Source organism: Nematolebias whitei, chromosome 11 (genome assembly GCF_014905685.2).
Source record: "Nematolebias whitei isolate Nwh7 chromosome 11, NemWhi1, whole genome shotgun sequence".
Taxonomy (NCBI): Eukaryota; Metazoa; Chordata; class Actinopteri; order Cyprinodontiformes; family Rivulidae; genus Nematolebias; species Nematolebias whitei.
The window spans coordinates 25,674,803-25,691,295 of NC_056508.1; the positions used below are offsets into that span (position 1 = coordinate 25,674,803).

Below are 16,493 nucleotides of genomic sequence, written 5' to 3' on the forward strand. Positions count from 1 at the left end.
ATATGTATATTCTTCTATATATCTATATATATATATGTTTGTATTTCTATTTTAGGTACCCAAGTTCCGGCTCGCGGATCCCCAGGGTTCCGGGGACCCCAGTTTGAGAACCTCTTCTCTATAGGACAAACATGCAGAGTAATATTCATGTTTATAAACCTTTTTTCAACTGCAAGATCCCAAATTGAAAAATAGAAATTTGTTTGATGGATGTAATGAAGCAACAAAAAAATTATACTTTTAACTAAATATTTCATTATCTGACTGCATGACAACAAAATTTAGCATAAAACTTTGATGCAAACTAATACAGAATGCACTTTATGTAAAGAAAAACATAGCTGGCATAGTGCAGAAATTTTCTTTTTTATTTACTGTACAGTATCTTACTTAAAAAAACAACAACGTATTTTCATTAAGTTAAATATTTGATACTAACAGTGAACATGGTAAACTCCTGTCTGACTGCTGATAGTTTAAATTAAGATATATGTTGGATAAAGTAGCTCCAAAATCTGTAGCAGTCCCTGATATTTGTGGAAGTGATCCTGTGCCTTGAATGTAATACAGCTGTCTGCTGCATTTTAGCCCTGAGTGGTTGCCGCGGCAACTGATGGACACTGTAGGAAGTCACTGCAGCACAAAACCCAGATAGTTGTTTTTAGTCTTTGATTTCTGTTTGGGTTTATTAGTGAGCTTTAGGGGTGATGGTAAATAGAGTTTGGCAGACCAAGAACAGCTCTTTCTTGTGTTTAAATTAAGCTCAGTTGGAATTTGGAGTTGCCTCACTTCACCATCGCTCTAAATCCAAAGCAGAATACATGCAAAGGTTTTTAATGTCATGTTTATAAAATGAAAGGGTTATTTGTAGGTTAGATAAGTAAAGTTGTCTAAAGCCAAACTGTGTTAACTGATATTACAAAGAGAGTTGTTTGTCTACCAGCTGTAATGAGTTTTTGTCCTCCTTGTTTTTCTGTTTTTGGTGCCCCTCCTTCTCTAGGCACCTCGGCCTGGAGCTTGTTCCCAGAAAAGAGTTTGAAATGGTGGATCCAGATCAGATCAGTGTGTCAGAGCTGTACAAACTGGTATGTTAGTCATATTCACTGTCAGTGTTACTCTTCTACTCTAATACAGCTTTTGTGTTTAATCTGAACAAGTTTGCACAGTGAGTTCACATTCTTTGAATGATAATATGCAGTTAAGGCAAGACAAGGACATTTTGAGCCTTTGTACCTACTGCTTTATTTAAATTATTTTTGTTGTGCACTGCTGTCATTTTCTTATAGGGATGTGTTGGATGTGTAGGAATGTGTGAATGTACTGATTATCAAATCATCTGTAAGGTTTTTTGAAAGACAGAGCACAACCCATTTGTCAGAGTTGCATCATGGGACTTGTTTTTTACGGTTTCCTTTCCACCACTTTCAGTGCGTCCCTGTTCTTTCTGCATGTGACTCCTGCAACGGTGATTGTGAGCTAGCAATGCAGTCATAATGCAAAGTGGCAGCCCCAGCTGGAGCTATGTGAAAGCACAAGCAAAAAAAAAAAAAAGTTTTACTCTTAAATATAAAACTTACACGTTTTAATCTTCCTTACTTTAAACCACGAGCCAGTCTAGAAGCATGCTTCTATAAATAAGTAATGTTTCAAATGTATTTTGGTTGTAGTGATGTGGGACTTCCAAACCCAAACACAAACTCAGCGAATTAAAGAGAGAAGACTTGCTGAAGCAGATCCAATTTTAGAAATATATTACTACTTTGAAATGTTATGAAATCTAATGGAATACAGACTGTTATCTAGGAGGGAGATCCTCTCTGGTCAATGGCTGAAGCTCCATATGTTGATGAAAACATTCTCCAAACTGCCCTGCAGCCTCCCATTATCCCATTGCCATGTTTCTCAGCTTTACACGCTGAATGTTTGTCCACTGACGGCTCTGTGCAGAAACAACAGTGTAGATCCTCACTGCCAACAAACCTCCTGAATCTACTCATGAAACTGAGCTTGTCTTTGGCAGGCCACGAGGCCTTGGCACCTCTTCAGGTATGGCAGTTCTTTTAGGCCATCAAGCAAAGAGTGGTGTGTGTGTGTGTGTGTGTGTGTGTGTGTGTGTGGGGTGATACCGGCTTTGTCCTTTCCTCTCCCACACACTCACGTTTTGCCTCATGTGGGCTTCACTTACTGCAAGAACTGTAGCGTAGTCCTCTGCAGCATACGTAGGTGAAATTTTGTAAGATCTGTTCTGTGCTCATGAAGCAGCTATAATGTAAATAATTTCAGGGATGTGTGGGATGTGTTATCCCTGGATAGACTCATTTGACACATTTCTTTTCAATTTAACTTTTTTTTTTTTTTTAGCACGTATCCAGCAGACACTGTGGTCAGCAAAGCACAAACCAGGTACTGTCATTTCCAAGCTGTTCACAAAACCATCACACTTTTAATCCACTGCATTTTGGTTTAGTCTGTAGTCGTACCTTGACTTTTGGTGTTTTGCATCTGCTTCCTCTGAACTATTAGCTCTATAAAGATTACAATGTTTATGTTTCTACACTGGCTTTAGTATAGATTAAGAAAATAATATAATGTGTTAATCAGTGACTTACTTCTGCTTGTATTTAGATTTCCTATCTCTGTGTAGTAGCGTGCTTTTCAAAACACTGTGTCTGCCTTGTTCAAAAAGTCAAATAAAATTTAGAAAGATGCTAATTTACATCATATTTTATCATATAAATGAAGGATAGTTTATTTTATTTTATTGGGTGGTTTTTGTTATTTTGTGTAGTAAAAACCAAATGTTTTATTCAAAAAACACATTTTCTGTATGTCTACTTGAAACATTAGTACATTTTTCTGACATCATTGATTTAATAGTTATGATAAATATGCCTAAATAAACTAAGGAGGTATAGGTGGAAGGCTTCACTTTGTCACTTGCTGTTTGTATGTTTATTATGTTAAATCGATCTTTACATTTTAAGCACAGTTTATTCTATCAGGCACTCTTTTTGAAAGCTCAGTAGCAATCCACTTTTCAGACTTCCATCACTTGTTATTGACATGAACGTTTATTCTGATGCGTATAAATAGCATCATAAAGTAAGTCTAATGCTTATAACAGGAGAGAAGACACTGTTAACAAGTTAACAATTAATTATTTACTTGCTATGATACCTCATTGTTTTGCTAAATAAACATCTTCAAATTGAATGACAAAAGTTTGTCCTCGCTTGTAAAGACTCGACTTGTTAGTGGCCACTTTCTTCTTCATTCCCAGGGTGATAGCATCAGACAGCGCCATGGTGATGGTTGTCGTGTCCCTGTGTCGCACCACCTCTTCATCAATCTGAAGAGCTTTACTTACAACAGCATCAGCGAAGATGCAGACGTCTTCTTTTCTCTTTATGACACACGCGAGGCCAAACAGATCAGGTACGCCAAGCACTTTCAGAGCTGATATGGCAGCCTTGAATGGTCCCACGCTGCACATTGTACACATGTATGAGCTGACTGACACTCCTCCCCACCACACAGTCAGATCTATGCACTATTTCAGCCCACCAGATTGACTTAGACCACCAGTGTCCAAAGTGTGGCCCGAGGGCCATTTGCGGACCTTGGAGTGAATTTGTGCGGCCCACAGCTGCAGTTTAACAATGGTATCATTTTGACCAGCAGGCTTAAGAGGTCGATGTAGACGTTCTGCAAATTAGTTGGTAATCCTTTTTTTTTTTATATATATATAATGTTTAGGTTTAACAGCAAAATAGATGAAAAACAATCTTCTCAAAATGAGCAATATTAAACAAAATATAAACCTTTTTCTATAATCTTTTTATTTTCACTTCATGGTACAAAGTACCAAAAACTACTGATTTCTACCAGAAAGGATTTTGGATAAAGATTCATAAAACTTGGCTAAATGTTGGTTGATAAAATAATCCAGCGGGAAATTAGACATTTTTAATTGAACATAACGAGGTATCATCTGCATACGGGTTGACCAACTTTTTCAACTTTACTTCTATGTATCTGCTGTAGCAACTGACAGCTGGATGATTTTTCTGAACTTCGATCATCCTTTTGGGCCGTCCATGGTCCAAAAGGATGATCGACCTCTTTTTAAAAGGACATTTACTCAAATTAGGCTTTTGTTGTTGAGAACAGACTAAAATGAACTTTCAAACACAAGAAAACAACAAACATAGAGCCAACAAATCAAATAAATCAGATCATTTTTAATAAAACATATAAGCTTAGTATCCTGATGCATGCTCAATAATCCAGGTAGAAAAATCTAAAAAAGTTAAATCTGGTCCTCTGGACATTCAAAAAAACAAAACAAAGCAAATCAACAAAAAAAAAATGTAGAAACGTTTCGTCTCTCATCCGCAAAGACTTCCTCAGTCGGACGAGAGACGAAACGTTTCTACATTTTTTTTTTGTTGATTTGCTTTGTTTTGTTTTTTTGAATGTCCAGAGGACCAGATTTAACTTTTTTAGATATAAGCTTAGTGTTTATGAGGCTCTTAATGTTTTGGATCAAAACAATTTAAAACTCTTTCTCCACCAAAATGAGTCAACTTTTATCCTTTCTTCAAAATATTGTTCATGTTGAGAGTTAAATTCACATTTTTGTGGCTCACGAGTCATTTCATCTTGATAGCTTTGATCCACATATGAGAACATTTAGTCACCCCTGCGTGCTTTGTGGTTGACTTGTCTCTGAAAGTGTGAACTGACTTGTTTTCTTGCAGCGAGAAGTTTATGGTGAAACTGAACAAAAATGGAGGACCAAAGAATCCTGAGAAGGTTGATCGACTGTGTGCTCTCTTCACGGTGAGATTTTTTTAAATTCTGATGTAACGGTTTAAACATTTTATATTACATTATTTTGTACTAATTTTGTGACCCACGTCTTTTAAAAAAACATTTCTCTATAGGACCTAAGCAGCAAAGACTTGAAGAGAGACCTGTACATTGTTGCACATGTCATAAGAACAGGTAATTTGAGTTGTTTTTGGGGGATAGAAAATGTCCGGCTTTTTTATTTGTCCAACACATTTGTTTTTTCTTGTTGTGCTTGCAGGTCGCATGCTGCTGAACGACTCAAAGAAAGGCCCGCCTCATGTTCAGTATAGACGGCCTTATGGTTGTGCTGTACTTGCTATGAGTGACGTTTTCCACACCATAACAGACCTCAAAGAGGAGAAGGACTTTGTGCTTAAAGTTTACACGTCAGTATCCTGATAAAACTATCCTAGCTCTTCTTCTTGTTCATAGATGATGAAAATGTCCTTTCACTGTGAGAAATAAAGAGTTGAAGATCCTGTGCAGCAGTGCAGGAATGTGTTAATGTTGTGAAAATGTTTGCACATGACAACCTAATACTGTTGATGTTGATGCCAGTGTGATTTGACCTGCATTATAATGACGTGTCCTTTGGAAAATCAATAGGAGCTTGAGATAGGGCAACTGGCATGTTATGAATCTGGCATCTGCTGTCAGGCTCCGCCACAGACAGCCACTCCTGTACACCAGCCAAGCAAGGGGAGGAGGGACATGGAGAGCAAGAGGCAAAGAGAGAGTGGGATGACACTTAGATAATTGAGCAAAGTTGAGGACAAAGCAAAATAACAGAAAGCTCAGCACATTTTCTTGTTAGTCAACAGCTGAAGGGTCTCCTTGTAGCAGGGCTGTCTCTCTCTCAGCATCCTCTCTGGGTCAGAGGTCAGCCATACAGCTTACCATCTAGTTATGTGCTGCGTTTCTTGTGTAAGGATTGTAGGACAGCCACACAGCTCAGTATAACAGAAAGCTGATGTTTTTATAGGATTTCTTTGTCGACATCAAGCACTCCTTCTTTTAAAAAGTAAGCAGTGATTCAATGCTGAGCTGCCTCCAAACTGTCGGCTCTTATATCGCTCCAGTCTGTGCATTTCCTCATGCCTTTCCCAGGAGCCTTTGGGCCCACAGTAATGAAGAAGGCTGGTAGAGAGTTGGCTGTCAGGTCTGCTTAGTGTGCTGTGCATTTGGGCTAATGTGCTGCTTGATAGCAACTCCCCTTGCTGCTACCTTTTCTCCAGGAGGAAATCGGCTCTGGGACGCATGCTGTTCATGCAGTCCCCATGCATACAACCCTAAACCCCCCATCTGCTTCTAAAAGTGTGTGTGTTGTTAACAGTTTTACTGAACTCTCTCTCACTCTTTTTTTTTTAACCCAGTTGTAACAACGAGAATGAGTGGTACCAGGTACATGAGAACATCATTCGCAAGTCCAACACCAAGTACTCAGCCCCAAGCACCAACTATGGTACGTTTGTTATCTGGAAAGTCCTCATATGTTTAGATTTGCTGCTAGTTGATTAAGTATAATAATAAATAATAGTCTTCTATTGTTTGTATTCTCAAACCCCGGTCCAGGGGTCTTTCTGGGTGGAGTTTGTATGTTCTCTCCGTGCATGCGTGGGTTTTCTCCGGGTACTCCGGTTTCCTCCCACAGTCCAAAAACATGCATGTTAGGCTGATTGGTAACTCTAAATTGTCCCTAGGTGTGAGTGAGAGAGTGAATGTTTGTTTGTCTCGTTTATCTCTATGTGGCCCTGTGATGGACTTGCGACCCGTCCAGGGTGTACCCCGCCCCTCGCACAGTGATTGCTGGACATGGGCACCAGCGACCCCCGTGACCCAAAAATGGAATAAGCGGGTAAAGAAAATGGATGGATGGATGTTTGTATTCTCAGATTTACACCCAAAATATCAAATAAATGTATATTTACATTTAATTTTCAGAATGATTTAGATATATTGACCTAATTATTAAACACAATATAGTAGTTCCTTACTTATCCCAGAGGTTATGTTCCAGACACCACTGCGATAGGTGAAAATCCACAAAGTAGGGATGCTACATTAATTTTTGTAATTATATATATTTTAAGGCTTTATAAACCCTTCCCACACACTTGCAATGTTCTTAACAATGTGCTAAATTCCCTAAATGCTCTAAAAGAGCAAAGCGAAAGAGAGCAGACAGACTGATACCAAGGTTACTGAGCCAATTGCCGGGGCGGACTGGCCATTGGGAGCATCAGAAATTTTCCCAGTGGCCTGGCCCTCTCAGTGATCGCCAAGGACCTGGACTAAAAGCTTGGTTCAGATTGCACTTGATTATTTTAAATAATCCAAATATATCCAAATAAACAATCCATGCTACTCACTCACTCAGATATCGACCTCACTTAAGCTCCCACAGCAGCAATGGGAAAAGACAGACCCCACCCCACCCCTCCTTAATTTTTCTGAGGCTGTCTGTCTGTCACAGCAGAGCAGAGACACACAACAGGTTGCGTGCCCGCCTGTTGTTTGTCTGCTCTGCTGTGACAGACAGCCTCAAAAAGAGAAAGGAGGAGGCCCCTTGAGGATCACTGAGTGGGCCAGGCCACCGGGAAATGTCCCGGTGCTCCCGATGGCCAGTCTGCCCCTCAGCACAATGCTCTGGTTGGTTGTCTTCCATCAATCGCCAATCGTGTGTTGTGTGCAATCTTATGTTGAAAACCCGTAAAAGAGTGAGTCCACGAAAGTCAAACCATGAAGTATCAAGGGACTAGTCACTACTATATTATTCTTAAATGTTTATGGTACCAATTATTAGTTTATTCAGCACAATACAGGACTAATTTAAAAAGAAATAAAGACCCACTCAAAGTAAAACTTCTTGGAATAAAAGTGCGTGATTTAGTTTGTTGCTTGGACTAAAAAGTTGTTATATCACTATACATAGTTTTAGAGGGTTTACTGTCAGATTTGCCACTCAAGGATAACATCCAATTATCATGAAAACAAAACAACAACAAAAACCAATTACCATACATCACATCACACATGGTGTCTCACTGGCTCTGGCTAAAACACAGAAATCTGGTAAAGTTTTATGTAAAGGATGGATAAAACCATTAAATTGAATCCATGTTTTCCTGTTTACCAGGTAATCAGCAGTTTCTACAGTTGTAGAAAATAAGGATATTACTAAAACATTATTATCAATTCACTGAACTGTCCCAGAATTGCTGGACTTGGATTTTTAAGCATTGCTTTTCAAGGAGGATTTTTTAATTTATATTGTCACTGAATCTTTGCTGCCAGCAGCTATCACTGATAATACAACCTTTTGTGAGAACAAATGAATGTGACGCCAAACTTTTGGATTCAGTTCGGTGTCCTTGAAGGATTTTTCTGTGTGAAACCTTACACGGAGGGGTGGGTGGGGGGGGAGGTGTACAATTGACAGCAAGTTTTTTTTTTTTTTCTCCCAGACACGTCACAGTTTAAACTCATGACTCATATTTTACAGAAATATGCCTCTAGATCCTGCCTAAAGCCTTATTTTTCTTTGTTTCAATGTTTTTTCCCACTCAAAACAATGCCCCCTCCCCCTCCATCTGTTCTGTCTCTGATCATGTCTCTCCTGCCTTGTCTTTTCTTCCCCCACATTCTGACTAATGTCCACCGCACATTTTTCTTGTTTTCGGTTTTATTTTTCTTCATTTCCACTTTGTCCTCACAACCCCACACTTCTTCACTCGATTGTTTTTGTTGTTGTTGTTTTCACCCCTTTCCCCCCATGTTCCCACCTCCCTGATTACCACTGCCCCCAGGCCTCATCATTTCTCTCCAGCTGCTGCGAGGAGAGCTTGAGCACATCAGACGGGAGAACCAGGCCGTGTTCAACAGGGCCTTGGCGCTCACACGCAAGCTGGGGTTCCCAGATGTCATCTTGCCAGGTAAAGAGGCCTCCTCTCTGTAATGGGTACAGAGAGGAGGTGGAGACCACAGGCCAGATGGCTCACAGGAATGAAATGTAGGGAAGGTCACAGGTCCTAGCAAGAAACGAATGAAGGGATGGATTGGAGAAGAAGGAAAGGAGAAGACAGTGCAAGAGAAAACAAGAGGAAATTCATTCGTTCAACCTTTATTTAGACAGGTAAATCCCATTGAGCCTCGAGAACTCATTTACAAGAGAGACCTGAAATTGATCTTGGGGAGAGCGATGTGGGCTTACCAAAACATCAGATCCTTTGAAATAAGATTCAGTGGAAAAGATTATGAACAATTAGTACCTTATCTATTGCAGGTAGTTGTTTAAAACAGGGGTTCTCAAACTTTTTGGGTTCAGGAACTCCCTCATAATTGTCATGCTTTTTAAATAATTTTCTTCAATTTATCTGTTTAATGCAATAGAAATATTTGTGTAACATAAATACTTAAGACCTGTTCTTCAATAGTGTTAATACAATTTTTATACTTTTAAACTGGGTATTTTTTATTCAAGACACACTTAATTACAAAAAAAAAAAATTAAACTTCCAAAATGACAGTTTTGAGAAAATTAACAGCATCAAAAACCACTTTAAAACTTTACCTATTACCTTAATGCATAAATGTGTTGTTACTTGTTCAAAATATAACAGAAAATTCTTTACATAAAACTGAACAGAATCAGAACAGCAGTAGTTAGACCAAGTAACAGGACTTAATCTGCAAACCTATCGATGCCAGAACTAAAATAGAAGGTGGGCCGTGTGTCTTCCCCCAGAAAATTTTGAATAAAGTAGATGTGATTTCCTGCATTTTACTTGTAAAAAGAAGAAGAAAAAAAATTAATTTAATTTTATTTATTTTTTTGCGGATCCCCAAGCATCGGCTCGCGGACCTCCAGAGGTCAGGGGACCCCAGTTTGAGAACTACTGATTTAAATGACCTCAGTTTGGAGACACAGAGTTTTATTCAGACCAGAGTAAAGAGCTAACTCAGTAACTAGCTAACTAACTAGTTAGAGCAGAGCTAACCTCAAAATGGATTTCTGAATCTTAAAATGCAGAAATTTTATTGCAATTCATGCAAGCACTATTATTTGCTTATAATTTTTTAAGATGCATCTTAAACAAGTTTGAGCACTCAGTTTAAGTTCTGTGGGGAATCATTTCAGTGATTTTTGGAATTGCATGATACTGTCATGTATTTTAGAGACCTTAAATATGATCCAAATGCAGAAAAAAAGAGAAGTGTGTGTTTATTTAGACTAGTTCATAAGCTTTGTTTCAACTGAAAAGCACATAATTTACTCCTCCAACTCTTCTTCATTTAGCATAAAATACCTCCTAATATCAGTCCCTGTGAGTCATCTGTCCCAAAAGGAATGACATGGATATAAATAACTAAACTCCGATATTTTAAATAACTGCAGAATCTTCTTCCAGCGTTGGCTCTGATATTTCTTTGCTGACCTCACAAAAGGTGCTGAGGCAGTCATGAGGCTTGTGCATGTCTCGACTCATCATTTTAAACCGAGTGGAACAGTGACATACTGTGTAATCCACAAAGATGCTTAATTTATTTTGACCACACAGAGTTCATCTGTGGAGCAGTGGATGGCATTAGGATCTGTGAACCACACCTGAGCAGGGAAGTTTTAAGATGTTTTTGCTCTCCTAATTAAGTCTTAAGTTTTCCTTACGACAGTCTCTTCCCCCCCCCCCCCCCCCCGGTTTAATTACATTTTCCAGTGTGAGGTTTCAAGACTTGGCTTATGTCAGTTTCATTCAGCTCCCTCTGGAGCCGTAAGAAGCTCAATATTATGTTATTGCTTTTCTTCGCATAAACAGCGTCACTGTTTAAGATGAATGTGTAAAATTAGCAAAGTTGCTCTTTAAATAAAGTTCCTCCCATCTCTTATGATCCTAGGTGACACACGCAACGACCTGTACCTGACCTTGGAGCGCGGGGAGTTTGAGAGGGGTGGCAAGAGCGTCCAGAAGAACATTGAAGTCACGCTTTATGTGCTGTACGCCGACGGGGATACACTCAAAGTATGACAGAGATGCACATCACATCAAATCATCAGTACATGAATGAAAACTTTTTTTTTTTTACAGGACTGCATCAGTTTGGGCACCGGTGAGCCGAACACCTCCGAGTACCGCTCGTTCGTCCTGTATCACAACAACAGCCCTCGTTGGAGCGAGATGGTCAAGCTGCCCATTCCCATTGATCGTTTCAGAGGGTCCCATCTTCGCTTTGAGTTCCGACACTGCTCCAGTGAGTCAGCATCGCAGCGCAGTGGGAGTCACACGCTCAGAAGACGACTTCATCAAGGCAGACGCCATCACATCTGCTCAAAAATGTGTGGATATGATGCATGACGTTATGATGTGCTTCCTTCCAGCTAAAGACAAAGGGGAGAAGAAACTTTTTGGATTTGCTTTCACTCCCCTGATGAGAGAGGATGGGACCACGCTGTCAGACGAGGTCCATGAGCTGTATGTGTACAAGGTACAATGAGGTTAAATCCACACACACACACACGTAAAGCTGCTTAACTGTTGAACATTTGACAAATGTACATTATATTTCTAAAATATAAATAGTTTTATAAAAAGAAAATGTTCATCTAGAACTGACTTACATATTTCTACAACGTCTCATACATTTTACCAGTGTCTCCTGACCATTTTGCCTTTAGACCAAGTTTTTAAAATCACACATCTTTTAAACAACAGACATGTCTTTTAAAACTATACATCCATTGTTTGTTTAAGAGTTTTGTCTGAACTGACTGAATTTCTTTTAAGCTCTTACATTCGATGGTACACGCTGTTCTGGGCTGCCTGTGCATTGGCTCAGCATGGAGTCAGCTTTTCTATTGACTTTTTTATTTTTATAGCAATTTTTGAATAAAATGTATCACTTTTTTTTTTTTTTTTAGCTCTGCTGGGTATTAACTGAACTTGTGTCTGATCCAAAAATACTTTTTCAATAAATGAGCCCACAGGCTGTCATTGGTCTTTTTTAAATTTGTGTTTTGACCTCTCATCATCCTCACCACACAACATCACACAGAGTGATATTACAGGTTATTTCTGCACAATACTAAAATGTTATGCTACTGTAATGTTAGCAATGTTAAACACTAAATATGGCCTTTTAGGTTGATGCTTGTGTTCTTAGATTTGTTTGAACCTCTAGTTATCAGTGGCAGCAACCCCTTCTCCAATTTGTCTAACATAAAAAGATCCAATCAATCCAAACCTTCTTCTCCAAACCTCCTTTGTCTATTCTTCAGTGTGATGAAAATGCCACCTTCAGTAACCAGGGCCTGTACCTGAGCCTCCCCTGCTGTAAAGAGGACTTCAACAGCTGCCCCAACCTGCCAGCCAACCTGCCTTTCCAGAGAAGCCCCAAAGAAACCTTCTGGGTCTCTACAATACTTTGCTCCACCAAGCTTACTCAGAATGGTAACCTGACACTTTACAGACCCCTCCTATGCATGCAGTCCTGGATGATTCAGTTCAACTGATGGATGTTTTACTGTTTAGTTGATCTTCTGGCTCTTCTGAACTGGAAGGCTCACCCAGACCGGGTGTTGGACATCCTCGGTCGACTTCGTCAAATCAGTGGAGAGGAGATTGTAAAGGTAGTTACATTATCATTAAATTGTTTGATATAATTAAAACATATATAAAAAGAAAATATCCATCCATCCATTATCTTTACCTGCTTTTAAATTTTTGGGTTGTGGGGGTCGCTGGTGCCCATGTCCAGCCATCGCTGTGTGAGAGGCGGGGGACACCCTGGACAGGTCTCCAGTCCATCACAGGGACGCGTAGAGACAAACGAGGCAAACAACCATTCTCTCTCAATCACACCTAGGGACAATTTAGAGTTATCAATCAGGCTAACAAGCATGTTTTTGGTCTGTGGGAGGAAACTGGAGTACCTGGTGAAAACATGCAAACTCCACCCAAAATGGCACCCGGACCAGGGTGACCTGCTCACTGAGAGGCAGCAGCTCTACCAGTTGTGCCACCGTGCTGCCCAAAAAAGAAACCGTGAATTATAAATCAGAACATGTGACAAACAGGAATGGATGCTATGACTTTTCGTGGTGTTACATTGTAAAATGTAGAAAATATTCTCTATAGACAACAGGATTTTAGAAAAAATGAGAAACCCAGTCTTCTTTTGACCTCTACAGCGCAGTCAAACTTCCCAGCAAAATCATTGTTCAAAGTTTAAATGTCACAGAAAGTTGGACTTTGTGTAACTGAATTCATTTTTTGACACAGTTTTTCTTTTTACTCAATCACAGTTTTAATTTTTAATTTAATTCAATTTAGTTTACAGACAGAGGATGCAGAGGACAGAGTGAGATGGAGGATGATGACTCACTTTGGAGACCCCTGAACAGGGAAAAGCTGAAAGAAGATTCTGAATTAATGATTGAGATTTTGATGATGTTACAATAACCTTTGAGCCGTCTAAAGGAAACAAAAAAAAATAACTGTGAGCTCTTATAATTACTTCAACTTTTGACTACAAATTATGCTCCAAAACATATCAGAGACATTTTTGTCTTCTCCTTTCACTAAGTGGCTCCACTCTTGGTCTTACATTTTGTCTTTAAATCCCCTCATGGCCCACAAAGTATACAAAAGAAACACATTCACTTTAGTTTTGTTTTAGCTTAAAAGTTCTCTTTAAAACTGGAAATGAAGGTTTTTTAAAATCTCTTTTATACCCCACAGACAACTTTGTAGAATCATAAAATTTAATATCTGACAGTGTCTTCTACCACTGATGTTTCAAGGATGTTCAAGATACAACAAAGTTTTCACACAGTGATTGTTAAAACTTACTTTTCAGTCTGTTTTCTGTCTGTTGTACATGAGATATTTTAAATTAGAAAGCAAAATAAATTGCATTCAAGACTGTTGTTCAATCAGTAATATTATTATTATTAATAATCGTAAGTTTTAGTGCCCTATTTTTAGATACCGGGCTTTCCTTTTTTCCAATTTCCTCTGCTTCTATTTGAGGTAACTTTCATGTGATGGTTGTTTTGATTTTAGTCTTTTATTTTCTCTAACAGTTCCTGAGAGACGTCCTCGATACGCTTTTCTGTCTCTTAGATGACAACACTGATAAATATGGGCCGCTGGTTTTCCAGTCTCTGGTAGGAAGATTTGAAGAACACAGCTGCACTCACATATTAAATCATGCGTGGTGACTTTTAAGCTGTGAAAATAGATGATAACACGTGTATGTGCTCAGGTGTTCATCATTAACCTGCTCAGGGACAGCCGTTTCTACCACTTCCGACCCGTCATGGACTCCTACATCCAAAACCACTTTGCCGGCGCCTTGGCATACAAGTAAAACAATATAACACAATTTCACTAAATTAGAATAGCCTGTTTAAAATGAACAATATGTGATTTTTTTAAAAGCCTGCAATGTTTCTTAACACGTGCCGTTTTGTCTGCAGAGAACTGATTCGATGTTTGAAGTGGTATATGGACCGCTCAGCTGAGGTCGTCCGACAGGATCACATACAGGAAGCCATGAGGGTAAAGTATTGGACTTACCTCCCTCTGCTTCAGTTCTGGCTTCGTCAGTGGAGATTAATTAGTCTTAAAAGAGGAAATGGTCAAAGAGCAATAGAGCTGATAAGGAGTAATGTGACACCATTCGAGGGCTTGGGAAGTGGATTCCCTGCTGAATCTTTTAAAAGGAAGTCATTGGAAAGCTCCACAGATATTGATGTATATAGGGTAGCCTTTTCATGTGGCCTTTGTGGCGAGATAATAAGAACTATTCTACCAAGCAAAATCGAAACGCTTTTATTTGGAGTGATTTTTAACCTCAAACTAATGCTCTTTACCAAGTAAGTGAAAGTTAAGAGCTGACGTGGATGTTTTCTGATCGTACGTCTCCACGATGACCACCTCAGGCTCTGGAGTACCTGTTCAAGTTCATTGTGCAGTCTCGAATCCTGTATGCGAGAGCCACCTGTGGGATGGAGGAGGAGCCGTTCAGAGCCAGCATCCAGGAGCTTTTCCAGTCCATCCGCTTCGTCCTGAGTTTGGACAGCCGCAGCTCAGAAAATCTGGTGTTCACACAGGTCAGACGACCATGTTCACTAACATGCATGTCACACGCTTTGGAGTCTTATTTTCACTTGTATTATTTTATTGTTCACTTTTCAATAATGGTCATTTAGATCGTTTGGACAGTTTCTTTTTTTGTGGAAAGACGTTTCGCCCTCTACCCCGAGGGCTTCATCAGTCTGAGGAGTCCCAAGTAAACTTATTCCCACTAAGCAGTACACTCCTTTATTGAACCAACTAGTTTGCTGGTGGTAAGATGGTTTCTGGGGGCTCAATACATCAAATACAATACAATACAATCAATACATTCAATACATTTTGATGTATTGAATCACTTTGGCTGTGGCTGTCTGCCTGGGAAGAGTCGATGGGGGACAGGACAGCCCCCAGAAAAAATCTTGTCACCAGCAAACAGTTTACTTGGGACTCCTCAGACTGATGAAGCCTTCCGGATAGAGGGCGAAACATCTTTCCACAAAAAAGAAACTATCCAGATGATCTGATTGACCATTAATGGATTTTGTACCTGGATGATTGTGCATGAACTTTGATGCATTGTTCACTTTTTTTTAAAATAATTTTTGCTTTCATGTCTCAGTGACTGATCTTTATCTTTTGTTTCCATTACTCTGCATGTTCTGTAACTGATGCTTTTATGACTGTTGCTCCATCCGTGGCTTGATCTTCGACACTTTAGGGGTGTGATCAGCTGCATGCCTTTCTGTGGTCATAGCTCTTGGCTCTCGTCCTTCTCAGTAAGTCACAGCTCCCCCCTGTGTCGGTTCCACACAGCAGCAGATGCTGTGCAACCATCCGCCTGCTCAAATACATCGATTCATTAAGACTCTATTTGCTACGGCTTCTTTTTGCTGCTGATTTTAAAACCAGTGTTGCCACATTTACATTTTCTTTTACTTTTAAAATGTAATTGAACACATATTTATTTTGTTTAGTCACTGATGAAAATGTGATGTTTAAATACAGATTCCTTTATTTCATAACTTGCTTCTCTGTTTCCTTCATTTTCCCTCCCAGGCAGCACTGTTGAACAGTTTCCCTGATATCTTTGACGAGCTGCTGCAGATGTTCACTGTTCAGGAGGTGGCCGAATATGTCAGGGGCACCCTGGGGAGCATGCCCAGCACGGTGGACATCGGTCAGTCCATGGATGTGGTCAAACTGCAGTCCATCGCTCGTACAGTCGAGAGCCGCCTCTTCTTCTTCCCCGGTGAGAGGATTTGAAGCTTTTTTCTCTCCCCCTAAATAAACTAAAACAAAATGGTCAGGAATGGTTTAGTATTTTCAACTAGTTACTTACGTTTTTATTTATGTTTTCATCAGAGTCTCGTAGTATATTGCTGCCGGTAGTTCTGCATCACATCCATCTGCATCTGCGCCAGCAGAGGGAGCTGCTTATATGTTCTGGGATCCTGGGGAGCATCTTTTCCATAATCAAGACAAGCTCTATGGTACAATAACCTGTTCTCTGTGAAAACTTCAATACATATGACCAAATCAATCCTGCACCCCGTTTTTTGTTTTTTT

At 39.6% G+C, this 16,493-nt stretch overlaps 1 protein-coding gene across 1 annotated transcript in view; it reads left to right on the top strand.

Moving 5' to 3' along the window:
* dock3 (dedicator of cytokinesis 3) overlaps window positions 1-16,493 on the top strand; it is a 69,249-nt gene that overhangs the window by 24,947 nt on the left and 27,809 nt on the right. The window contains 20 exon segments of the mRNA XM_037684461.1: window positions 1,001-1,085; window positions 2,362-2,403; window positions 3,281-3,435; window positions 4,761-4,842; window positions 4,947-5,007; window positions 5,093-5,240; window positions 6,228-6,316; window positions 8,661-8,786; window positions 10,747-10,871; window positions 10,938-11,100; window positions 11,228-11,334; window positions 12,125-12,296; window positions 12,378-12,475; window positions 13,931-14,014; window positions 14,113-14,213; window positions 14,327-14,408; window positions 14,792-14,962; window positions 15,984-16,176; window positions 16,290-16,465; window positions 16,468-16,493. The exon segment at window positions 16,468-16,493 is cut by the window's right edge and continues 70 nt beyond it. Of these exon segments, the coding sequence (XP_037540389.1) occupies window positions 1,001-1,085; window positions 2,362-2,403; window positions 3,281-3,435; window positions 4,761-4,842; window positions 4,947-5,007; window positions 5,093-5,240; window positions 6,228-6,316; window positions 8,661-8,786; window positions 10,747-10,871; window positions 10,938-11,100; window positions 11,228-11,334; window positions 12,125-12,296; window positions 12,378-12,475; window positions 13,931-14,014; window positions 14,113-14,213; window positions 14,327-14,408; window positions 14,792-14,962; window positions 15,984-16,176; window positions 16,290-16,465; window positions 16,468-16,493 (2,286 nt within the window).